The sequence below is a fragment of the Theobroma umbraticum genome, unplaced genomic scaffold, assembly GCF_002168275.2.
Source record: "Theobroma umbraticum cultivar Fairchild unplaced genomic scaffold, ASM216827v3 scaffold_95.0, whole genome shotgun sequence".
NCBI lineage: Eukaryota > Viridiplantae > Streptophyta > Magnoliopsida > Malvales > Malvaceae > Theobroma > Theobroma umbraticum.
Genome location: NW_018397257.1, coordinates 10,012,803 through 10,038,156, shown reverse-complemented (window position 1 = coordinate 10,038,156; position 25,354 = coordinate 10,012,803). Strand labels below are relative to the sequence as shown.

The window sequence follows — 25,354 nt, the reverse complement described above, 5'->3', positions numbered from 1 at the left end:
ATTTCCATGCAAGAATGTACAAGATGAGTCATTTCTTAACATCTTGTTCTCCTATAACTTAGGGAATAATAACAATTTTGATGAAGTAATAAGAAGAGAATTAGTTAAACTTGGAACTAAATACTTTTAAATTTTGTATACATACATCGTTATGATTGAGTATTTATATATTATTATTTAATTAAATATATAAATAATTATTTAATTAAATACATATAAATTAATAAAGTAATAAGAATTGAATTAGTTAAACTCGGAACTAAATACATATAAAATTTGCATATGTATATCGTTATGAATGAGTATTTATATATCATCATTTAATCAAATAATGTCATTTTGTTAATTAATAAATTTAAAATTTATTAATTTTTAAAAATAAATATTTATAATTTCAATTTATTTTAAATTTGTACTATTACATATTTATAAAGTAACATTCTGTAATGAATGAATATGTATAAATCTTATACACTAATAGCATATTAAATATAAATTTATAATCTAAAACATACCCTTAAAAATAGGTTTTTGTTTTTGAAAAATAAAATTTTAAATTGATTTTTTGTGTAATTGGTTAAGATTCTCATAAAAATTATATTACACATTAAATATTTCAATTCAATATTACTTATTTTAGAATAAGCATTAAAATTTTAACTCTTTAGGTTTTTTTTTTGAATTTCGAGTTACTTAAGTTAGTAAGATTAAGATGTAATGAACTCAAATTAATCAAATTCCACCTAGATCTTATCTTGAAGTCAATTCAAAAAAATTTAAATAAATAAAGTCCCAAAAAATATTAGCTTTAATTAATTCCAGCAACCAACTCGGCTAGCGGCTAGGCAGCTAAGGCCCCTTCCAAGCCGAGCCTAGATAACCTTGGGGGGCCATCACATGCCGAGCATGGCTTGAAAGGGTCGCACGTAGGGTCGACAGGTCAAAAATAGTCCGATTAATCACAGCTAAGGTTTGCTGGGTTCGCATCAAAAAGGGGCTCAAATGATTTTAGTGACGAAAAGGTCTTTCAATCAGACGGTTGCGATTTGCTTCGAGTCGGGTGTAAACGCAAGCAATGCAGAATATTATACGTCAGATGAGCAAATCGGGAAAGACTGAAAGAAAGCAGAAGTGTTGGTTAGGTACGTGTCACGGGTGTGTTTGGTTTCGAGATTTACAAATCATGTAAAAGAGAAACACATGAAAAATTAATATCAGCCTCATATTATTTCTTTGAACCAAAAAAATCAAAATAAGGAAAAGAAAAATAGAAAAAACCGCTCATAGTATGAAATTTTCAAAGAAAATGACTTGTTCAACTAAATGAACTAGAAATTCAATGTTAGACATGCATTGGGAGTATTTTGATAATTTTAATAAATAAAATTAACAATTTAGCTCTTTTGAAAATAAATACAGAAGGTCCAGAAAAAATTGAAATAGAACTTTTCCTATGTATAAAATATACGAATGGATTTTGACACGAGAATAATACTAACTTTTGATCTATCAAAACTTTTCCCCTTTTTTTTTGGGATAAATTTTTCCTAGTAAATTTGTTTAAGAGTATAGAATCCAATTACTCTCCATTAGAGGTAAAGAACGTGTACTCATCTAATTAAAACCAATCCAAAGAAAGAGAGGACGATTTTGAAATGATTTGGGTTTCAAGGAAAGAACAACAATGATACCACAAAGTCCCATAATTAGTATAAGGTTTGGAATCCAACCAGAAACGTCCTTTCAAAAGTATTTCATCGCTGACTTGTTTATTCTAGTACCATTATCTGCAAGATTCACAAAACCAATGATCGTAAGTTTGTCTTAACATCGTTGGCTGTTTTCCAACTTATGAAACATTGAAACAATGGGGCAAGAACAAAATCTTTCAGTTTTGTCACATTTCAAAGTGTCCAAAAGCTCTGGTAACTTTCCAGGAAAGTGAAGCTGTTAAATCACTGCCTCAAGAATCATCATTGCAATAGTTAAATAAAGAAAAGAAATGATGGGAGAGGACTGATCAGAATATGGCTTGGCTCTGGAGCTTCCAGGAATCATCCTTTTGCCATGGAATACAAAAGAGCACCTTCCTCCATGGTGGGTGTGGGGCATGGAAAAAATAACTTGCTCCATCCGTCGGGATCAGGGGCTGAAGGGCGGCCTAAAGATTTAAAGCCGAATGATTTAACTTGAAATGCAGGGCATTTGGTCCATTTTGGTCCTCCAAGTACTATTGTTAATCTTTTATCCATTAAAAAATGACTTTTCCTTTTTCTTCAGAAAAAAAGAAATCATATTTTCAGTTGTTTATTTATGTACTCGACACTATCCTACAATGAAAGGTACAACAAGGATAGAAGAAGCCAGCTGTGAAAGCTGCTGGAGAGAAGCTAAGCCAACATCATAAAAGAATCCAACGGCTGACAAAAGATGGCAATGCTGTGCAAGGCTTATCTTCTCTGACTTGACATGTACGAGTACTGAGCGAGACAAGTATAAAACGCTGGGCTTGAATGGCGGGCCAGCCAGCCATTAATGCAATTCTTCCCACCTTGCTCTAAAACTCGCTCAGCCTTCCAACCATGAACCGTCACTATTCACTGACTAGTTGCCACTATTGCTAACCAAAAAAACAAAAAGCTTTAGCTACAAATTGGTCAACTCTCTCTCTTCTCTCTCGAATCCTTCACTTGCTTTTGCTTGGTTCACTTTGATTCTTTGTTAGGTTGGTTTACAGAGAAAAAGGTGGGCTTTTTATTGTTTTTTTCCTTTTTGAGTTGTTTTAGCTTGTTGGGTATCCTTTTCTAGTTTTCTTTTATCTTCTTTCATTTCTTTAAATTGCATTCTTTTTTTCCTTTTTTTTTTTTTTTGGGTTTGAATTAGGACAATTTGAGGTTGTAATAAAAAGTGATCGTTTTAGGAAGCTTTGTGCCTTTGTTTTTTGATAAAAGAAAAAGGCTTGATTTTTAAAACGTAGATCTGCTTCTTTTCATTGTTCAGTTCAGGTTTCTTATAAACAAAAGCTTCATTGTGTTTGGTGATCTACAGAAGCGTTGAAGACGTTGGTCTGATTTCCAGGATTTGAATTGATGGGGATATGCTTGAGTGCCAGAATTAAAGCTGAGAGCCCCAGTAACACAGGTAGTTGAATTTTACTAAAACAGCTTTTTTATTTCCTTTTATGAGCCTCATACTCATCTTTGGCTGATTTTGTTTTTAGTTTGCTTTGGTAGTTAAGATTGCTTTAATTAAATGCTTGGTGATTTCCTTTCCTTTATGGTTGTTTCTTCATTTGGGGTTCCTTTCTAGGATTGTCTGTGGGGTGGTTGCTGGTTTGGACTTTGAAGCTGCAATTTAGAAATTTTGGGTGGAATTAGTTAATTTTGTTGGACAATCTTCTTATATTCATTATAGTTTGTTGAGAACAGTATCTTCATTAGTGGTTTGACAAATATCCTATAATTTTGAGTGAGATCAACGTATCAATGTTTCCATACTTTCTTTTGGAATTCTTTCTGGTGAATTAGTTGCATAGAATGAGAATGAAAGCTGAACTTATTCCCCCTCTGTTTGGCACTATTTCCACAATAAACAAATTAATAAGCTCATATTGTCTTTCCTAATCATTGGGCATGTTGGCTTTGATTTATTTTATCACCTTTGAAACTGAACAATGAATCTTCTAAACTTTCACGTCATTCCATCTCATGCTTGCTTCTCTGTTAGTCTTCTTCACAACCAAACAGATATTATGTCTTTGTCCGGCGTGCTTTGGGATCCTGTGAGTCTCGCCATTATGGATTGATGTTATGATATACTTAATGCGCTTTGGAGCTATATTCTCTAGTTTTGAATGGGCTAACTGAAATTTGTTATTTGTGAACAGAGGAAAATAGTGAAAATCTTTCCTGGCTACACAATTTTGGTCTTGTTTGAATTGAAATATTAGAAAGTTGAGTTTGGCAGCATGCTGGGGACTCTATTTGTAAAATGGAGCATGAAAATTAATTAATGGATGCATTTCATCTTCATGCATACAGGGCTGAGTTCTAAGTATGTTAGTGGTGATGGGAAAGATATGAGCAGTACAAGCAGCAAAGTCTCATCAGTTTCCGTGCCTCTGACACCTCGGAGTGAGGGTGAGATCTTGCTGTCTCCCAATTTGAAAAGTTTCAGTTTTGCTGATCTCAAAATGGCCACCAGGAATTTTCGTCCAGATAGTGTGCTAGGGGAAGGTGGTTTTGGCTCAGTGTTTAAGGGGTGGATTGATGAAAATTCTCTTACTGCTGCCAAGCCTGGAACTGGCATAGTTATTGCAGTGAAAAGGCTTAACCAAGATGGGTTCCAAGGTCACAAGGAGTGGTTGGTGAGTCCATGTTAACTCAGTATTCTTCGAACATTTGGAGCATCCGATCATTCTTCTTACATGCGGAACATCCAATTGGTTTTGCATTTGTTCATCACATTTATTTGGCAGAGGAACTTTATGCTTAAGATGGAGTCATGCAGATAGCAAATATTTTCAAATTTGCTCAGACTATTCTAGGATTTGACTTGCTTGCATAATATGTCTATCTGGGAAGCTTATTGATGTATTTTCGTCATATTAGCATTTCTTATGGTTAAAACTTTTAAAATGATGTTTCAGGACCACAGTGCACAGATTCACCCTTGTTCTTTTTCCCATCTTATAGGCAGAGGTGAATTATCTGGGACAGCTTTATCATCCCCATCTTGTGAAATTGATTGGATATTGCTTGGAGGATGAACATCGTCTGTTGGTGTATGAATTCATGCCTCGTGGCAGCTTGGAGAATCATTTGTTCAGGAGTAAGTTCTTTCTGCCTATCTCTTGGTGCCATTGAACGAAATTGTGTTTAAATACCTTTTTTTTTTTCTAACTATGACATTTAAATTGTCTGCACCAGGAGGTTCGTATTTCCAGCCTCTTTCCTGGAGCCTTCGCTTGAAGGTTGCTCTTGGCGCTGCAAAGGGGCTTGCCTTTCTTCACAGTGCTGAAACAAAAGTGATATATCGTGACTTCAAGACTTCCAACGTCTTGCTTGATTCAGTATGCGACTTATTTATTAAGCTGATATTTTTGGCACTTTCCTAATATGGTTTCATTGATAATTTCTGAAAAACTGTTTTTCATCGACTCCTCTGAGAACCATCTTGCTTTGATGTAATTGCAGAACTACAATGCAAAGCTTTCTGATTTTGGGTTGGCCAAAGATGGGCCTACAGGTGATAAGAGCCATGTTTCTACCAGGGTTATGGGGACCTATGGATATGCGGCTCCAGAGTATCTAGCCACAGGTACTTATTAACATAATCGTGAAGTGTGCAATTTGGTTTGCCTGACTGACTTTTTGTCAATTTGGTATACCATTGGAATCAGGACATTTTGTGGAGCTTCTGTTCTTTTTTCATTTCTCATTTCTTATATATCTGGGTGCCTGGTGGGTGTAAATTTCCAATCTTGTGACCATTCCACTTTTTCTCCAACTGTAGGTCATCTGACTGCCAGGAGTGATGTCTATAGTTTTGGAGTTGTGCTGCTAGAGATGTTATCTGGCCGCAGAGCAGTTGATAAGAATCGACCATCTGGAGAACATAATCTGGTGGAATGGGCCAAACCTTACCTGGCCAACAAACGTAAACTATTCCGTGTCCTAGATAACCGCCTTGAAGGCCAGTATTTAATGGAAGGAGCCCATAAGGCTGCTACCCTTGCTTTGCGATGCCTCTCCATTGATGCCAAGTTCAGACCAAGCATGAATGAGGTTGTAACAGCATTGGAGCAGCTCCAAAATTCCAATGAATCTGGAAGTAATCAGATCGATACCAGCAGGACACCCCGGCTACGTAGGCGAAGTGCAAGTGATGCTATTGGTGGAAAGAGTACCGTGGCGTACCCTAGGCCATCTGCTTCCCCTCTTTATGCCTGAGAATGAAATCAAGGCACACAACAAAAGTAGCTGTCCTCCGAAGTATATTCAGGTAGTTGGTGACAATATCCAGAACTCAGGCATATACTTTTTATGCTCTGTGACTGTACAGTTCTTGTTTTAGCTGATGTCTAAAAATCAATCTACTCTTGACACAATTGCAAGTTCAAACCATAACAAGGGGAATGTATGCAATGCTGTATTTCGTTTGAGATCACTATAGTGTTTGTTAACACTTGAGAGACAAATTGGAAAAAAGGGTGTAACTGGTTTTGTATGACCACAAGTAGGTCTTTGCTTCCAGCCAGGTATGGTGAAGTTTATAATCATATTATTTTATTTTTTTTCCTGATGCATCTGTCAAATCTCCCTTTACAAGCACTGGTTAATTGCTGTGTTCATTGTGGCTTTTGTGAATGATAAAAGAGATAGAATTTGAGTAGGTAGTTACTAGATCCTGTTGGTCTCTGATTCCTTTGGTGATAAAGGAGTTGAGATATGTTACTCCAAGCCTCAAAAGCAGTCCATGAAAAGATGGGTGATGAATTTTTTAGACAAAAAGGAAGAAATAAAGGAGAGAAAAGTGATTTTGTATTATTCTTACCAGTCCATGAGGCTTTTGAGCTTTAGGCTTAAAGTTCAGACTTTTTTGGGATTCATTTCCTTTCAATATAAAGTCCATCATATTTGTCAGCCCCGCTAAGTTGATGGCTTACTCCCAAGTATCCCACCTACTGGACGCAGCATCAAAGCAGAGAAGGCCAACACAAGATAGTGTAGTATGGAGCAGATACAATTAGGAAAGAATCTGCTTTCAGTCTCCGGATGTTTGTCTATCTGTAATATTCAAATCATAAGTCCTGAATTAATCAATTGTTTCGTGATCTATCTGTTCTATCTGATACCCAAAGGGGTAACCCTCTTCTCGCCAACTAAGCCCTGCTAGCCGCAGGTTCTGATACCCAGTCAAGAGTGGAGTGGTTGGAATGTGTGACGCAACAGATAGGACTGCCATTCCAATCGGCTTGTAAGTTGGACTTGGTCCTTTTAGGTACTTTGTTGGACTTTATAGACCTATCAAATTCAAGCAAATGTAGGTGAAAATTCATGTACAAGTTCAGCTTCTAAGACATCTAGCGGTCCCATGAAGATTTCCACCTGACGAAGCATGATCTGTTGCTTGTATAGACTAAAGTAACTTTAACAAGATTTACAAGAGTATCTTGGTGGACCATTTCAAAATTCTCTCTGATGTCAAAAGGCAAAAGTTTGAATACTTCTCCCCACAAAGAAACAACCCACTTTTCCCCTCCACTTCCTTTTATCTAAGGGTGAATCCAGGTACCCAATGATGCAGAAGGCAGGGCATTCCCATCCAAGTAAATCAACAACCTCAAGAGTCCTTAAAGAGGAAACTACAATGGAGTTGGTAACCAATTACAATAAATGGACATCAATAGGCCGCAGGAAAAAAACATACATATCACGGGTTAGAGAAAGAACATAATGAACTTATGAAAAGAATTGCTTGCATGAACCACAGATGCAGCTTTCCTTGCAAACTATATTTACAACTACTTTTGAACAAAAATGAAATGGAGAGAAAAGGAAATATCCTCCAAATTTTCAAGAAATAAATTGTATGAATATATTCATGCTATGTATTTGATTAAGTAAATGCATTCATCGAGCAGTGTGAGAGGGTGTCACGAGCTGAAAGCTCATCACCAAGTCCTCACCAGCCCGGGTGTCCAATTTCTCCAGTCTAACTTTCCAACTGATCTGTTTCTTAAGCTAATTACTTCTCTGATATCAAAAACCTTCTTTAGGTAATTGTGCCCTTGCTTGGTAGACTCGGCCTCAGTCTCTACTTCACTTTCTTCCTTGACATCTTCATTTTCACTCACTGATTGAGAGACACCTTCATCCCGAGATGAAGTCTCACTTATAATGTTGCCTAGCATCTCAACCACCTCGCTCATTTTAGGGCGGGATTTTGGGTTTTTCATTAAACATTTGTTTGCTAGGGATGCTAGTTTCTGAGCTGATTTGATGCAATAATGTCCTTCAAGACGAGGATCTACAATAAGGTGGAATTTCTTTGAATCAGACACATAAGGTCTCACCCATTCAAGGAGCTTCTGCTCACTTCGAGGGAGATTTCTCTCTAGTGCTCGCCTTCCAGTGATGAGCTCGTATAGAACCACCCCAAAGCTCCAAACATCACTCTTAGCAGTTAGCCTGCCAGTTTGTACGTACTCAGGGGCAGCATAACCTATTGTGCCCACAACCTTGTAAACATTTTTAAAACAGTTAATGGAAAAAAAAATACTAATCTGTTAGCAACGGTTAGAATCCATGCATCCAACTTAAAGACATATCAACATTCCAAGGTATAAGCCATTAAATCTATATCATGACACTCAAAAGAGCATTATGATTTATGTTAGCTTAAACAAAGGTGATTAACTTACTGTTGTTGAAACATGGCCTAGTCCTTCAGCAGGTCCTTGCCTTGCCAGCCCAAAGTCTGAGAGCTTCGCATTAAAGTCCTCATCTAGTAGAATATTTGATGCTTTAAAATCTCGAAATATTAGCTGCACGAATCACAAAGCACATGAAAATCACGAAGACAAGCACACAGTTCACACAGTTTACAGTAAAAAACAAATAGAGACTGAAGCAATCGATGGGAATAGTAAAGCAAAATTTTGGGTAAAAACAGGTATCACCAGAACTAATATAAATAACATGTGCATGAAAAATGATTTTCTTTTAGACTTTAAAACAGTATACCTGAAAATCCATTTCTTCGTGCAGGTAAGCCAATCCACGGGCAGCGTCTTGAGCAATTTTCAATCTTGTCACCCAAGGCAATGGCAAGGACAATGGCATTCGAGCCAACAGATGATCCTCCAAGCTTTTGTTTCGCATAAGCTCGTAGACCAGAAGTCTTTGAATCCCTCTCTCATCATCCTCAGCGCAATATCCGACCAACCTTACAAGATTCGGGTGCTTAACTACACCCAAAAAGTTCACTTCATTGATCCATTCCTTATGCCCCTGAATACTAGAAAGCAAAATCATCCAAATCCCATAAGCTGATAATCAAAACTAGAGCCATGTCTAATCCATTCAACATTAAAAGGAAAAAGAATTTAAATCAAGATATGTCAATATGCATAGATTAATAACAGAAGTTTCTAACGTGACAAAATTTTAATGATTGGACATTCCTTAATTTGCACTACTACAGGATAGTTTAAAACGAGATTAAGCTAATCCATAAAAAAATTCAAACAGATAGGTAAAAAAAAGTAAAATACAAAAACAAGGAGGGGCAAAATGGGGAAAAGGGACTATGCCTGGAAACCGTGACGATTGAGCTGTTTGATGGCGACATCCAACTTCAAATCACGACCGTCGTTAGCTGCATCAGGAACCTTAACGACGCCTCTGTAAACGCACCCGAACCCTCCTTCGCCAATCAAAAGAGCTCTACTGAACCCGCGGGTAGCTGATTTCAGCTCCGCGAATGAGAACACCCGCAGATCGTTAGCTCGACGCTGAGTCAGGAACTCGCAAAAACTCCCGGCCGAGTAGTCCGAGGTGAAGTCCCTAGTCGACTCGGAGTCGAACTCGGAACGGCGCGTGTCGACGCAGCTTGACGCCACGCTTAACGACCTCGTCCACGTCACCTTCGACGACGCCCTGGAAACTCCGCCGCCGTCCTCTCCCCCGCCTCGCCTCTCCCCGTTGGTAAAATGAAAACACTTCATAACTACACGAAATGCAGAGTTCCGAAAAAAGCAAAGAACAAGGTTGATTGTTTTTGGGTCAAATGGGAGGGGCGGGAGGTGATGAGGAGATCAACGAACTCGGATTGGCTAATATAAAAAACATTTCTTCCTTCGTTTCTTTAATTCTCTTCTACATAATATTAATGTTTTTAAACATTGGTTTAGGTTTAGTTTGTTGTTAAGGAAGTTGTCGTTTTGCCAGAGATTCAATTAAAAAAAGGGGAGAGATCACGAGGGAGATGGCAGAGGAGGGGAGATGCTAAGTACTGTAAGAATCGGACAGGACGGGACGGAAAGGTCCCATTGAAGCTTGGTTTGTTGAAGAGGTTCCATTGGAATTTTATAGTATTTTTTTCGAAGTTGGACTTTGTAGGGACAATTTGCATAGGAAATGGATTAGATTTTTATATTCTATTTCTATTTTTTGTTATTGCCAAAAATTGGAATTATTTTAAATGTTGATACAAGAAAAAAAATGGACTTAAATGATGGTGTGATTTGTTTATATTTGTTTAAATACGTGAAACATATAGAAACAAACTTATATTTAATATATAACACTTATCAATTTTCATGATTTATTAACTAATAACTAGTCTTATTAATTTTATATACAACACAATAATACGATACGAACATAACACGAAGTTAAGTGGATTTGGATTTAAAGTAATCATATTTCGTGTCTTAATCTTATTTAATTCACTTAACTCATTTTAATACATAATTATTTAATCATGTTATTGTGTGGTTGTATAATTCGTGATCCATTTATTAATTTATTTAGTTGTATATTACATGTCAAATATATATATATGTTTAGTATACATATAAGACCATTTTATTGATCTATCTGAATATTAATATTTTTATGATTATTAAGATTTATTAATATTAGATTTTATTATATTTAATAAATATTATGATATTTATCATGTTTATTATAAATTTGAATAATAAAATTATATTTTAATTATATTAATTGTGTTAATAATATAAACAAATTATATCGTATACATTTTAATCATGTTAACATATTGTGTTGTGTTGTATAAAATTTAACTTAAATATATTTAATAAATACATTAATCATGTCATGTTGTAATATATGTTTATTAAAATGTTTTCAAGTGCATGTTTAAGATTAATTAATGATGTCATGTTCGTATTTTTTCATATAACTTTAATATTCTTTATATATACCATATGATTAAGATACGGGAACATGAATTACTTAAACCATATAGATTAAGCAAAAATTAATTGATATTTGAAGCAAAATTTACAATCACCATTATTAGGTATATAATATTCGTATTAGGTAGAAAGAGAAAAGTTGATTACTTGTTTGATAATTTTCTACTGGTTCCGGAAAAAAGACGTAAATTTTAAGAGGTCAAATCCGGCAACGAACGTCGCTGAACATAAACATGCGTAATCGTCTTCGAGAAATGCATGTGTTGTTGCAGTCATTGCCTAATGGATGGTTGGTCCTTGCCCATTAGTTACAATTTTATGACTATTTTGGCAAATTGCATTGGACCACCGTGGCTGCCCATATTTGATTACGATGCCCACTTGACATATAAGAAACTATGTTTGAAATTTGTCAATTTATTATATAAATTAATGCATTTATCTATTTTCCTTCTCTCTTTTAGAGATATGGAGACTAATTCTACTTCAAGAATCATTTAGATTACAAGAAAAATTCCCCAATTTACCTTTTGTACTTTCTTTCAGTTTGTGAAAAGAAAAAAATAAAAAAAAACTGAATCCATTTATTTCACCAAAATCTGACTTTTTCGTCTATCCTCACGTGATAGCAGCTGACATAGGTCCGTAACATCCAATTATGGACTCCCATATAAAAATCAAAAGGACTGCCGATGATTTAATGCATTTGGTGCATTAAACGTGTGTACATTATTTTGTTTGATAGATGGAAGCAGTGACTTAATTTACTTAATAAATGGTATAATATTTTTACAATATTTAAATAATTATTTACATTTTATTATATTTTTATTTTAACTTAATTAATTTTTTATAATTAATGCTTTATTATTTATGATAACTAAAATATCACTTATTTTTTTATTTTCTATGGTATTCATATGATATGCATAATGACATGGCTTATTCATATGATATAATGACATAACCACATGATATTTTTATACTCTATATTAACGTTATGAGACATAAAAAATTACAAATAATATTTTGATTAGTGGTAATTAATTCATCGTTAATTATAAAAATTTATTTGATTCAAAATAAAATATAAAAACTTAAATAGGTTAAAAGTTTTTTTTAAGTATTATGATTAATTAAATTTTATAACAGAGTTAAAATTTTTTTTATCTTTCTTACCAAATAGCTTAATCTATAAATATTTAAGTATTTATTTAAAGAATTGGAATGTTTGATTTTGAAATTTTTTTATGTATGTTAATTTATAAATTATATACACTATTAATGAATCACATATTATTATTTTGTTAATAAATTAATTTTTAAAATTTTAAAAAAAATTTAAATAAATATTTATGAGATTATATTTTATAATAATGAATAAAATATAAATATTATTTGTTGAAAAAATATCAATAATTCTTTTGTTTTTCAAACGGCAGCTTGTGATTCACACTTATTTCTGTGTTATCTACCATTTCACGAAACACGACATAAAATTTGAAAAGTGACTAGAAAAATGGAAAACAACTCCTCAAGCAAGAATCATCGAGTTGTCCGGTGTGGAAAGATGGGAAGCCTATTTTAAAGCAAAATATAATTATTGGGTCTTCCCTCGTAAACAAGCAATCCCCACCGTCCTTTTTATTTAGAATTACCATGAAAAATGTGTTGGTGCTCTTGACAATAACACAAACATCATGAAAGACCCATAATCCTTAATTTTGTCAAATCCATTAGAAACTTTATGTATTTTGCACTTTACTAATCGATGGTGAAACTTGACACGTAGAATAATCCCTTGACACAAATAATTTTAACTTGTATGAGAAAAAGAGTATGACAATAATTAAAGAGTATAATAGTAACTTGTGCATTCAGTAATTACCAGGCAGGTAGACACATCAATATTACTAATTACAAGAGGCGGCAGCTAATAATTCATTTCACCCAAAGTGGGAGCTCAATCAATTGTTGGAGAACAATTGCTGACATATCCTTCAAAGAACTTTCCTCCCTTCTAGAATTGATAAAAATAAAAAATAATAATAGAAAATGGCTAACTTGAATGATATAGTTGAGACTTTTGTTGCTTGATATGGGCTATAGAAATCTCTTGGTTCCAAATTCTATTCAATCACTTGATAGAATAGAATGGAAACTAGCATGTTCAACAGTTCATAGATCATGCATGGCCCTTGAGAAGGGGAATTGTTGAAATGGGCTCCTGAGCCCAGTTCTGAGTTTAGTTCCACAAACATTTTATATCAAGGGTCATTATCCAATCAATTGAGATGAATATGGAAAAATATAAACTAGACCCAACCTTGTTCATCAAATTCCCTGATCAAAATCCTGTTTAATTGAATCCAGTCAGGAACACCGTCCCTGTAGTTGTTCTTGTTCAAACTAATCGGTGACAAAATTTACATGCTCCATCATCTAAAAATCACGTGCCAGTCACGTGAGACTTCCATGTAATAATAGATGAAGGGCGGTGAGTAAAGGACAAAGAGTAACAAACAGAAATATAAAAGCATAAGAACAGGGAGAAGATTGGGGGCTGTTGGCTGCAACCCTATCGGCTTAGCATCGTAGGTCAAGGTTGACAGAGAGAGACGAATCAATCGAGAAAGAAACAAAGAAGATTTCCTCTAATTTGTAAATGTTAATATTATCTGTACGACGTTAAAGCAGCAAGCAAGAGCTCCGAAAACTCCATGGGCCTTTTGTTATGTCAAATCAAATGTTGCTGTGAACCGTTCATTGTTTTTCTCCTCTTTCCTCCCTCCTGACCGTACCAGCAGCAGCAGCAGCAACGTTTACCTGTTGACGTCCTGCAAATCCATACGGGAGGATTTTAGCTTGACGCCCTTTTCAGGTCTCTGACCCAATTCTGATCGTATGACACCCTAGCCAAAGCAATAGTTTACATTTTCTCTGGAAATGAACGTTGCCGAAGATGATTATTTGTTGAACTGGTCATAAGGGTTTCAATGTTTTCCCATTTCGCTTTTGCCAGGTATCATAGCTCTTAGAAATGCCTAAACTATTGCTTTGGATCCACTACGGTCTATGGAAATTATCCAACGAAATATTAATGGATGAAACCCATCTTTTCAAAACGGTTCAAGTGCAAAAACAAAACAAAAACTCTAAATTTAATTAAAGTTATCATCATAATCTCCATTTTTTTATTACCATCAGTTGAATTGAATTTTATTGACGTTGTTAACTTCTTTTGCTAAGATAAAAATGTATCACGTGATAACAAAATAATGATAAAAAAATTATTTTTAAATTATCATATCAAAATACTATCAAAGTAATTTTTTTATGTGTTTAACATCATGTGACCAAAAAAAAACACTCATGACAGGATTTAATTAATCTAAATTATCGTTTTTCATCCATATTTAAGTAAGGATTTAATTAGAGTTAAATAATTATACAAAAACTAATTAAATAGGATAAAAAAATGAGTGCTGATATTATAAATTTAATTAAGTTCAAAGATTTTTTTTGTAATTAAGACTTTTAAAATTATATATAGTATTCTTAAATACATTTTTTTTAATAAGTTACAATTATGTATAATTAGTGTTTTTTTTTCTCCTAACAATTAAATTTCTTTTAATTATGAGTAGAAAATGAACTATTCTTTTGGCCTTTTAACAATTTGCAATTCCTTTAGAGTGATGTCAATGGGACTGGTTTCGGGTGAGTATTCCTCAACCTTGTCCTGTGGTGGTGAGAAGGGGTCTAATAGGGCAACGCACTCTAAGTTTTAAATTTTTGTAATATATTTTTACTTTTATAAGTATTGAATTTTTAATATGATTATTTTATATATATTATTTTTACCTCAAGTGTAACATCTTGACTATGTTACTGAACTTGCACCCACCACCACCCTCACCTCAATGAGGAGTTCCCTCCCAATCCCCATTCTCGTCTTCATAGGAATGGAGGCAGATTTAGCAAGGACAAGAAATTTACACTCTCTATCAAAATTTTTTCATGAAATAAATAAAATAATATTTAAATATTTAATTTTTCATCATCTTTTTATTTTGATTTCCAAACTCACCTCTTTTAAAGTTGGGAATAAATTCACCATGAGTTGTGGATGAAACTTGACAAGAACATGTATTCCAAGAATACAATACTCATGTCATGACAACATGTTTTATGAAGTTGGACACACAGGTAGAACCAAAATCTCAATTTTAAAATTTTTAAATTATTATATGCATAAAATTATATATATACATAATATGATTATTTTTATAATTACATTTAATTACTTTTCATGTAATATTCTGAATTCGCAATCAATTATGATTAGACATAAATATTTTTTCATAGCTGGCTCTTAGAATTCCCTCCTCATTCTTACCTTCACATAATAAAAGTAAGTATTTAATACAGATAAGATCTATGTGTTATCTATCAAAAATTTTTTATGAAATTAAAAAAAATTATATTTAAATATTTATTATTTATTAATTTTAATCTTTAAGAATCGAATTCACCATGAGACGCAGGTGAAACAAAACATGAACTTATATTCCAAGAACACAATACTCATATTATGATAACGTGTTTTATGAAATTGAACACACTAGGTGAAGCAAGGTGATGACCACCGTCATTTCGTAATTTTTAATTTTTTTTATCATTATATCTATAAAATTTAATATATATATAATATAATAATTCTTATAATTACCCTTTAATTCCAGTTGGTAAAATTTTGAATTCACCACTTACTGGACATGAAGATTTTCTCTTAACCGACTCGTGAACGTGTCCAAGTTAGGTAGTGTAGGAAAAGATCATGACCAACCTCACCCTCTCCCTGGAACCTATCATGCTCTACATGTGTAGAGCCGCAATGATTATCTGTTCTCTGGGTGGTGGTACATAGTACAAGCACGAGACCTGTTTTGGTAGAAGAAGATCCCTGTCTGCACAACATGACAGGCTCCTCTGCCGGAAAGAAGCTCAGCTTTTAGACTCTTCTGTATTCTAGCGGTCTATAATCGATTGGGAGCCTTTCTTTCTTTCCCTGATTCTAGACAAGAAGATCTGATTTCAGTTTCTCTCATTTTTACATTTTCTTTTTCACAAGGGGAATCGAGACCAAAAACTCCTTAGTAAGGAACCATTCTAATTTCTAGGCCAAGCTTGATCAACAAAAATAACATGAATGAATAAACTGTGATTGTCATCCAATTTGCAGAAAAAGTAACTTTAGAACAAAAGTTTGTTGAGATTTATACTAGTTATATGATTGATCATTGTCTTCGACCAGTGGTATGATTAGACCATTGATCAGATGAATGGAGTTACTGTGATTGAATCAGTGATTAAAGCTATGGACATGATCTCGGCAGTACTCATTACATCCACATGCATGCAATATCAAACAAAAACAATATAAGCACACAGAGAAAAAATTGAGCTTTGATCCAAAAAAGGAAAAACAAAAGCCAGGTGAAAATAAAAAAGCAAAACGAATCAGATGAAAAGAAAGTTCGAACGAACAAAGTAAATAACGCAAAACTAGAACCATCAATTCGTTAAAACCATTCAACATGAAAAACTTTTTATTCAAAGTTCTAACCGAAAAGAAAGATAGATATATCTCGTCTCATTGGAATCAAACCTATTAATTAGAGATATATATACTTGAGGCACATGGCACAGGATTTAGCAAACTAAAACAGTCTCCAAAGAAACAACATCCTCTATTTCTTTTTTTACTACTAAAATGTAACCAGGAATCTCTAACGTGCACCCTTTCACTAGACAACCCACTTCGTTAAGGCTAGAGACCGGTTGAAAATTAACCAACATGGTATGTTTCTGTATGGTGTGTCCGATTTCGTGAATCAAGCGCAACGTAATGTCACTGAGGGTCACGTACTTCAAAGAAAGAGCGGTTCTTGACGACAATGTCGTACATATGCATGGGCCTGAGGTTGGCGAAATTTCTCGGGAGAGAAATGAGATGAGCTGAGGCTTCAGATTTGTGGAATTGGAGAAAGTCGGGCTGGCTGATGTTGTTGTAGCGAGTCCAGCCAAGCTCAGCCAGACACTGCTCGAGTTCGGCGTAGGAGCGGATGACTTGGTTGGTCGGAAGGTAGACCAGGACCCGGGGTCGAGCCCCTGGTGCGGTGGATGTGCCAGGATATCTCGGGTCTTTTTGCTCGAAGGATTCTTTGGTTGGATTGGTTATCAAGCGAGCCACCCCGTTCTTGTCAAATACCCACACTCCAGACATTGAATCCGGGCTCCCAGCACAGTTGGAGAGAGAACTTCGAAAGAGATGGGTATCTAAAGGTTACCAGTAGTGAAAAGGTCGTGCCATTACCAGTTATGAAAACGTGGTGTCACATTTATAGGACAACCGAGCAATAGCTGTAAACAAATTAAGGTTCATTACTTTGGCATGGGAAGGAATCAATCTTGATAGATAAATATATCATAATAATTCAATTTGATTAATTATAATTAAACATTTTATTCAAATTTTAACATAGATCGATTTGAATTTTGATTCAAATTTTAATTGAAATGAATTTGGATTGGTAAAATTTCGTTGATTTAAAATTTTCTATTTAAGAGATAAATGTACTTAATAGTTATTGAACACAAAAAATTTTACAATATTTACACTCATTCCCTTAAATTTATAAAATATTAAAATTAATATAAATTGGATCAATTTTTGCATGAATTGGCGATTGAGTAATATTTGCAAGCGTGTTCCTAATATAAATGGTGGACAGCAGTGGTTCTGAAAAAAAGGGCATATGCTATTTGAAGGCGGTCGACGAATCTTCTGACTAGCCTAACCAGTTAACAATTACGGCCATTTGATCTTCAAGGACCCGAGAGGATGGACCACATTCTTGGCTATGCAAGGTTTCGGTTTCACATCGATCCCTCTTCATGCATGTTAATTGCGAGTCGTAATCCTGCATTTCCCATTTTGGTTAAACATCCCTGGTGAGCCGAGTGCCGTCTCGCCCCGATCAGCCTTTTCCCTTTTCTTAAATTTTGGTCTCGTGCATTGAACCATGTAGTGGCTAAAAGCTTTCGGTTCTTGGATAACTCGAGGGAGGATGATTGGATCCAATCCTTACTTTCATGGACGCCAAATTTTGCAACCATAATATTTGTTCATATGTTAGTATTACAATGTACTTGTCTTTCTACATTAATTGGGTGGAGAGGCAATCTCACATCCTAGAACAAATTTCATTGGCTAAATTCGTTGACACTCTTCATTAAAAACTCTTGGGCTCATATTTTCCTAAAGTATGTGTGTTGGATTTCACTAGTCAAGCCCAAAGGTCAATAGGCCTTTTCTTGTGCCCAATCGACCTACATTTATAGCCCAAAAGTAATATATGGATTCAAATGAAATTAACTTTGACAAATTTTTAACCAAATTAAAGTGAATACATATATTAAATTATGAATTTTGATCCATCATTTTAAGTAAATTAGTAAATTCAAAACTCATCTCAATTTAATTTTTAATGCCATTTATACCATCACATATGGTATATAATAATGTTAATTATTATTCAAAATGTAAAAGTAATTTCAAATGCTAACTCCTTAATTAACCCAATAAGTTTATTTATTCATATTTATTTACAAGGGAGGTTTAGGCGTGTCACACCTTAGTAAATACTTGGCACTAATTTAAATTTTCATTTTGAAGTAGATTTGTGGAAAACAAATAAAGTAACTAAAATCCTCTGGTCATGCCAATTGTCAGCTTAAAGAGTCTCCATTCGCCATCTTCCACGTACTCCTATGGAGCCTACCGCTTCATTTCCCCTAATCAATCGCGTCTCCGCATTATCCACAACGTTCACTCGCTCCTTCATGTCATCATTCATCATCATCAACCCAAGTCTAAGCCCCAAATCGTGAGTATAATTTCTTTATACACTCGCAAAGACGTCTTCTTTTTTTTATCAATTCTTTATTTTTAAAAAAATAAAGAGGAAAATGGAACGACGTGATAGCTACAAACTTATTGTAGAAAAACAACGCGCCTTTTTTACACTTTCTTGCTTCAAGTATTAGCTAAAGCAGCGGTTTTTTTTTTTTTTCTTTCCTTGAAATATCCATTAATTTTTCTCTCGAAGAACCCTAGCTCGTCAGACGCAGGTAATGCCATTGATCTTTTTGCTGCGCTTTCGGTTTCACTTTTTTTTTAACTGATGATGTTGCGATGGTGCATGTATTATATAGAAAAGTAAATTCTGTTTGGTTTTAATGAGAAAGTGAAGCAAAATTGGAACTTTGGAAGGAAAATATCAATGCAATGATCGAACTTTTGTGATTTTGTTTCTTTTTGAAAAATCAAAAATCGTTTCAACGCTTTTTCGTGCTGTGTATGTATTAAATGCATGTTTTTGTTTTATTCTCATTCTTTTTCACTTCAATTTTTCTTCCCAACCAAACAGGGGAGTTTTCTTGAGTCTTTTGAAATCTGTTAAAAGGCTTTTAAGGAATTATCGGATTGTTATTCTCTGTTTCTTTCTACACTTCATTAAACATGTGTGATGTTTGAATTTTGATTGTAAGGTTTTTCCTAGGTTATTTGGCTTTGTCGTAATCCTTCATGCATGATAACTACTTTCACTGTTGTTTACAAGCTTAAAGACGTGTCTCTGTTATTCCCTGATGTCAGATGTTTGTTCATCCATGGATGGGCATCATTGCCAATATTCCAACTACAGTGCAAGGTGGAAAGCATGTAGGGGAAAGTGGAAGGAAACTGAGGGAGGAGTTGACAGAAAAAGGATTTAATCCAGTGAGGGTTCATCCTCTATGGAATCGACATGGTCATTCGGGATTTGCCATAGTGGAGTTCAACAAAGAGTGGGATGGCTTTAATAATGCCATCATGTTCGAGAGGAGCTTTGAAGCGGATCATTGTGGAAAGAAGGATTTCTATCGGTCTAGGAGGCGGAGAGACAAATTGTATGGATGGGTTGCTCGTGAAGATGATTACCATTCAAGAGGACTGATTGGTGACTATCTTCACAGGAATGGAGACCTGAAGACTGTTTCGGAAAAAGAAGCTGAAGATCAAAGGAAGGACTCAAAGTTGTTGACAACCTTAGCCAACACCCTGGAGACCAAGAATATGCACCTTAAGGAAATGGAGAACAAGTGTAATGAGGTGAGTCAATCCATTAGTACATTGATGGAGCAGAAGGATGAGATGATCAAAGCTTATAATGAAGGTATCCTACAATCTTAGTTTTTAAAATGGATTTAAATTCAATTAGCTATTCTAGTTGCTAATGGCTTGTTGTATTTAATGTGTAGAGACTAAAAACATGCAGCAGAATGCTCATGACTATTTGAAGAAGATTTCTTTAGAGCATGAGAGGACTACACAGCATCTTTATGATAAGAAAAGAAAATTAGAGCAGCGAGAGAAGGAGTTGTTTCATCGCAAGGCTCAAAATGGGGCTGAGACAAGAAAACTTAAGCATGAAAAGATGATGGTATGCAATCCTGCCTTTGTGTTTTCACTTTTTTTTTTACCAAATTCCTATTGGCAGTATTAGCTAGATTATGATTTGTTCAAGGTAAGCTGATTTACATGTATAGTTCATGTAGGGTAAACAAAAAAAAATTATTTAGCAAACCTATCATTTTCCTTTATTTCCGGTATCCTTTATGTTGACCGTACTTTTCACTTAAATACCGGACTTCTTTAGAGTGCTAGCTTTATCCATTGCTTTCTGTGTCCGCTGATCAGAATATTTTTAAATTGTTTTAATCCTGCCTTTTTTCCTTTTGCAGAATGAGAGGGCAACTTTGGAGCAAAAGAAGGCAGATGAAAATATGTTAAGACTGGCTGAAGAGCAGAAGGTATATTTCCAATCATCATTGAGCAGTGGTTAACTATGTATATATTCTAGACGCTTTTTTTATCTTTAAGTTACTTCCTATGTCAGAGAGAAACAGAGAAACTCCATAGAGAAGTCATTGAGCTAGAAAAGCAACTTGATGCTAAACAAGCACTGGAGCTGGAGATACAGCGCATGAAAGGGGCTTTGCAAGTAATGCAGCACATGGAAGGGGATGGAGAGACGGAAATGAAGACAAAGATGAACGCAATTGAAGAAGAACTAAAGGACAAGGAAGAAGAACTGGATGACCTGGAGGAACTTAATCAAGCTCTTATTGTCAAGGAACGCAAAACCAATGATGAATTAGAGGGTGCCCGAAAGGAGATAATCAATGCAAGTATCTTTTATCTTCTCCTTTTCTCTATCTTTTCTTTAGAACAATTTTTTATTTATCATGTCTGATCGTTTTTGTATGTATAAGGATTGGGTCAGTTGAGTGCTGGCTTAGTTCATCTTGATTGATTATAAGAAGATAACAAGAAGCAACAAAAAGATATATCTGTTAATTCATTTACTGAAGTAACCATGAGTGCTTGCAGTGGCTGCATTAGTTTACAGTAAGACAGTCCACTTGTTAGCACTAATATATATATGTATATATTTATGTGTGTGTGTGTGTGTGTGTGTGTGTGTATTACTATCCATTACTCAATTAATGGTGGATGCAAATGCAATTGGACAACATGGACAACTTGCATCAACTTGCCTTCTATTATTAAGAGGAAGACAAGAGCTTTAGAAGTTGCTTCTTAAAGATATATGTCATGATGTCCATGAATTTTGGAAAGTTTTATGAAGCTTCTAGTTTCCATTTTTCCCCATTTTCATATGGAGCACATAAAATTTGTTTTTTTTTTAGTTTTCAATCATGCTTGTACTCTGAATAATGTCTATCCATATGGAAATGTCAATAAGATTTGGAGAGACTAATTTCCTTGTTTCACAGAGTTTGAAAGATGTTTCCACCCCTGCTTTTCATTGGTGCCGAGAGAATAAGAAAACAGCAAAGCAATGTTTACTGTGGCAGGAGTATCTTTGGGATCCTAGCTGGCATCCTTTTAAGATAATCACAGACAAGGAAGGAAACACTAAGGTATTTGTCTTATATTAGCCAAATCTTTTCTGTTTGTGCACACATGCTTTCTAATTGTCTCAAAATTCCTCTATAAGCAATGTTGCTTGCCTATCTTTATCTGCTCATCTTGTTCTCAAAGTTCTTCAAGGTTTGACTACATAGAGATTGTCAGTTCATCCAAGGGACCACTGACTTTGTTGTTTCAGAACCTTGGCTCTTGCCTTTCAATGTTCAGTCCATTATCTGTCTCGTTCCAGTTCTTGCTCAATTGACCAAACTCTTCATGTTAAATGTGATTGTACAGGAAATTCTTGACGAGGAAGATGAAAAATTGACTACCCTCAAGACTGAGTTTGGTGATGAAGTATACACTTCCGTGACCAGAGCTTTTGCACAGATGAATGAGCACAAAACGAGTGGTAGTTACACAGCCCCGGCACTGTGGAATTTCAATGAAGGGAGGATGGCAACATTGGCGGAGTTAGTGGAGCATTTACTGAAGCAGTGGAAACAGCAGAAGCGAAAGAGATGCAGAAGGTACTTTTAACAAGTTTTGAATGAAAAAACATAGTGTGACTGAATGTGCTTACGTTTTGTTTCTTCTACAATTTCTCGGTAATCAAATTTAGGCTGATCCAACTGCATTTAAAAAAACAAATGGGCTCTGAGATATCTTGTGGACAACAAGGACTTACATTGGTTATGTTGAGACCATGCAAAAGCTTTCTGGGTTAATGGGGGTCTATATTTCATTCGTGGCCTAACGTTTGCTTACAATTAGCGGGGCTGGAGAGTCAGGGTGTCCAATTTTTCTACATGGGCTAAAAATGAGTGTGGCCCAATAAGTCAGTTTGTGGTTGCTCTGTTCCTCTTCTTGGTACTTTATTGTGAAAATGGTCGATTCAATATCTACTCGATTCCAACTTATGATAACCTATGATTAAGAAGGTTAGTATAGCCCTCCATTAAACTGAAAGAATAAATCAAAATCTAAAGTTTGCTGCGTAGCTTTAATCTCAAACAATTGTAAGAAGATTTAAATCAGGCTTTATATGCAGAATTATGTATACACACGCACACGCACACACATTATTTAAATTAGATACTCTATCATTAGGCTTTAATCTTAATTCAATGCCCATGTTACCATATCATAACAAAAATCATTGAAAGGAAGAGTTATCATTAATCTCTCTCCCAAATGTGAAAGGAATTTTAACTAAAGGGAGCCCACTAGCCATGGCCAAACCAAGCCTAAGGAATCCAAAGCCCTTGTTCTGCGTCCCTCCTTTTTAGCCCTTTGTGAGGTAATAGGAATCCAAAGATCTTTCTGCCCCTAAAACCAACAAAAAGAGATGAAAGTGGCAGCACAAGAGAGAAAGAACAACTTCTTCCAACCCACATGTGTACAGACCACAGAGCATTTAACCAACAGAACCCTACCCCAAAGGCCCACACCCCATGTGCAACAAGTTCGGTTCGAGCAAATTAGGCAAATGCGTTGGACCTTCTCTCTGATGTGACCTCCCGAAATGTGGACTCACGGAAATGAAGGGGAAAGATTTTGTTATCCAAAAGAAATAAATTTAATGTTTCTTGTAACTTTCCTTGCTTGAAAGAACGAAAGGATTTTTCTTTTTTGGCTTTCGTTTGAGTAAGTCCAAAAAAAAAATCCTAGTATTCCAACTCCTCCACTGTTGTTAGATTGAACGTTGAGTTGGTTTTATGTGCGTGAAACGGTTCACCAAATGCCACAAAGTCCCAGCTGGCCGAAAATTTTGTTTTCTTTTTAACGGGTATTTTTAGATTCCGATAAAACGAGTGATACTGGATTATACAACAGAGAGAAAAATCGTAGAAATCTACTTAACCCCATCTTCAAATTGAGCAATGTTTGCTGGTAAGTTAATTAAAATGTCGTGGAATGGAATGACAAGAAAATGACTTGTTTTGGTTCTTTGAAATTTTCGGTGTGTGCAAGCTGAGAGTATATGAAAAATTTCAAACAAGAGAGGGCAAAGGCCCCCCCAAAGAAAAAAAACACAAAGTTTTAGATGTTGATGCAAAATGAAGTCACATGGTGCTTTGATGCACTTGCTTTTAGAAACTTTCAGGAAATTTCCCCACTAAAGTGGCAGGGGTTGAGCAGAGGAACATCAGTGCTTTCTAACAGTACCCCTATGCATATCTATCCAAAATAATCTTTTCATTCCCATTCCCAAGTACATGGTTTTGTGAAAAAACCTATGGTATCCTGCTCCAGGACATCTCTTCTGTAGCATCCTCAGACCATTCAGAAGTAGGAATTTTTTTTTTTGTTTGTTTGTGTGTTTCCCATCTATACTTTCACCTGCAAGAAACCAACAATCCGGCCATTTGTAAGCATTGGGTTTTTCCTTTTTCTATTGTATCAGTCTATTTAAGTCATGGAAACTCAATACTTTTTAAGTCACTAGCTCTTACTACTATGTTCCACTTTCAGTAAACATGAGGATGACTAGCTCTTAACATTGAACTCTCAATTATATTTTAGATGCATTCAAAGAAAGTATGCAAAACATCAAAGCGTAATTGAAAGTCTCTCTTTTTCCAACCAAGTTTGAGTATTGGAATATATGTAAACTTATCACTAAATTGTTTTTTCCAATTGTCATAAACTTAGTACATAAAAGTTGTTTAGAATTATAATTTCAAAATTTTGAATTAAATATTTAATTCACCGTACCCGAATTTAAATTTAAACGATATACATAGAAACATTTTTTTTCTTATATTATAATCCGATCAGTGAATCAAAAAAACTCGACAAAAAACTTAATAAAAAGAGATGATAAATGATAATACATTGCAGTAAAGCATAAGAGAAACAAACCAAATATAAAATTCCAATTCAATTATATATAAAGTTACAACAATACACTTCCCAAATATATATATATATATATATATATCATCGTACTACAGCTAGTGACACTAAATTTATATTAGGCTGCGGGCTACATTTCCTTTTTGTGTGCAGCCGCCTCAGTCCTTCCCCTACACTTGTTCTTTCCCTTCCTCTCTTAACACTAGGACAACAAAAAGATAAGAAAAAGCCCTTCACACAAAAGAAACAAACCCAGCAATCCAAAAGTCAGAACAAAAAAGAGAGAGAAAAATCGATGAAAATCTCCACTTTTCTTTCCCCTTAACCTAAATGAGTAACAACAACCCCAGCCCAAAACCCAATTGGTCAAAAAGAAACATCACCCTAACGAAGAAAAGTTTGGCGCCAATGACGATGAAAATGGGAAATGGATTGTGGCGGGAAACTTCATTTTTACTGCCGCGAACTTTGGTTTTTTAATTTATGGAGGGTTAATAGTTTCATTC

The 25,354-nt window shown here is 34.9% G+C and overlaps 3 protein-coding genes and 1 pseudogene across 5 annotated transcripts; 2 read left to right on the top strand and 2 right to left on the bottom strand.

The window, feature by feature from the left end:
• The first annotated feature begins 2,514 nt into the window (after positions 1-2,514).
• Positions 2,515-6,307, top strand: PK1B (protein kinase 1B). The gene is made up of 7 exons (XM_021422179.2): positions 2,515-2,745; positions 3,049-3,141; positions 4,041-4,366; positions 4,695-4,830; positions 4,929-5,071; positions 5,196-5,319; positions 5,515-6,307. Exons 2-7 carry the CDS (start codon positions 3,090-3,092, stop codon positions 5,949-5,951), a joined length of 1,218 nt encoding a protein of 405 aa, XP_021277854.1. The 5' UTR covers positions 2,515-2,745; positions 3,049-3,089; the 3' UTR covers positions 5,952-6,307.
• A 1,156-nt stretch (positions 6,308-7,463) lies between these two features.
• Positions 7,464-10,099, bottom strand: LOC110411844 (Protein kinase superfamily protein). Of its 2 annotated transcripts, none has more exons than XM_021422176.2 (4): positions 9,317-10,099; positions 8,748-9,014; positions 8,426-8,548; positions 7,464-8,242 (listed from the first exon to the last, which is right to left on the bottom strand). In XM_021422176.2, the coding sequence occupies exons 1-4, from the start codon at positions 9,728-9,730 to the stop codon at positions 7,676-7,678; spliced, it is 1,371 nt and encodes a 456-aa protein (XP_021277851.1). In that variant the 5' UTR covers positions 9,731-10,099; the 3' UTR covers positions 7,464-7,675. The 2 variants fall into 2 exon arrangements, with proteins under 2 accessions (XP_021277851.1, XP_021277852.1); XM_021422177.2 differs by having other exon boundaries at positions 8,748-9,021; positions 9,317-9,505.
• Positions 10,100-16,515: 6,416 nt separating this feature from the next.
• LOC149527469 (flowering-promoting factor 1 pseudogene) lies at positions 16,516-17,312 on the bottom strand (annotated as a pseudogene).
• A 1,446-nt stretch (positions 17,313-18,758) lies between these two features.
• Positions 18,759-22,920, top strand: LOC110412129 (factor of DNA methylation 4-like). Of its 2 annotated transcripts, none has more exons than XM_021422593.2 (7): positions 18,759-18,900; positions 19,671-20,229; positions 20,315-20,496; positions 20,798-20,866; positions 20,953-21,240; positions 21,854-22,000; positions 22,287-22,920. In XM_021422593.2, exons 2-7 carry the CDS (start codon positions 19,671-19,673, stop codon positions 22,527-22,529), a joined length of 1,488 nt encoding a protein of 495 aa, XP_021278268.2. In that variant the 5' UTR covers positions 18,759-18,900; the 3' UTR covers positions 22,530-22,920. The 2 variants fall into 2 exon arrangements, with proteins under 2 accessions (XP_021278268.2, XP_021278270.1); XM_021422595.2 differs by lacking the exon at positions 18,759-18,900 and adding an exon at positions 18,997-19,144.
• The last annotated feature ends 2,434 nt before the right edge of the window (positions 22,921-25,354 follow it).

Bases quoted from the DNA above. Each gene is read 5' to 3' on its own strand.
- PK1B (XM_021422179.2), top strand. From the start codon at position 3,090: ATGGGGATATGCTTGAGTGCCAGAATTAAAGCTGAGAGCCCCAGTAAC. The intron at 3,142-4,040 runs GTAGTTGAATTT...TCATGCATACAG, and splicing joins TGAGAGCCCCAGTAACACAG to GGCTGAGTTCTAAGTATGTT. The intron at 5,072-5,195 runs GTATGCGACTTA...ATGTAATTGCAG, and splicing joins CCAACGTCTTGCTTGATTCA to AACTACAATGCAAAGCTTTC.
- LOC110411844 (XM_021422176.2), bottom strand. From the start codon at position 9,730: ATGAAGTGTTTTCATTTTACCAACGGGGAGAGGCGAGGCGGGGGAGAG. The intron at 9,015-9,316 runs GCATAGTCCCTT...TCTAGTATTCAG, and splicing joins TCAATCGTCACGGTTTCCAG to GGGCATAAGGAATGGATCAA. The intron at 8,243-8,425 runs GTAAGTTAATCA...AATGTTTACAAG, and splicing joins TAGGCCATGTTTCAACAACA to GTTGTGGGCACAATAGGTTA.
- LOC110412129 (XM_021422593.2), top strand. From the start codon at position 19,671: ATGTTTGTTCATCCATGGATGGGCATCATTGCCAATATTCCAACTACA. The intron at 20,230-20,314 runs GTATCCTACAAT...TTTAATGTGTAG, and splicing joins GATCAAAGCTTATAATGAAG to AGACTAAAAACATGCAGCAG. The intron at 21,241-21,853 runs GCAAGTATCTTT...CTTGTTTCACAG, and splicing joins CCCGAAAGGAGATAATCAAT to AGTTTGAAAGATGTTTCCAC.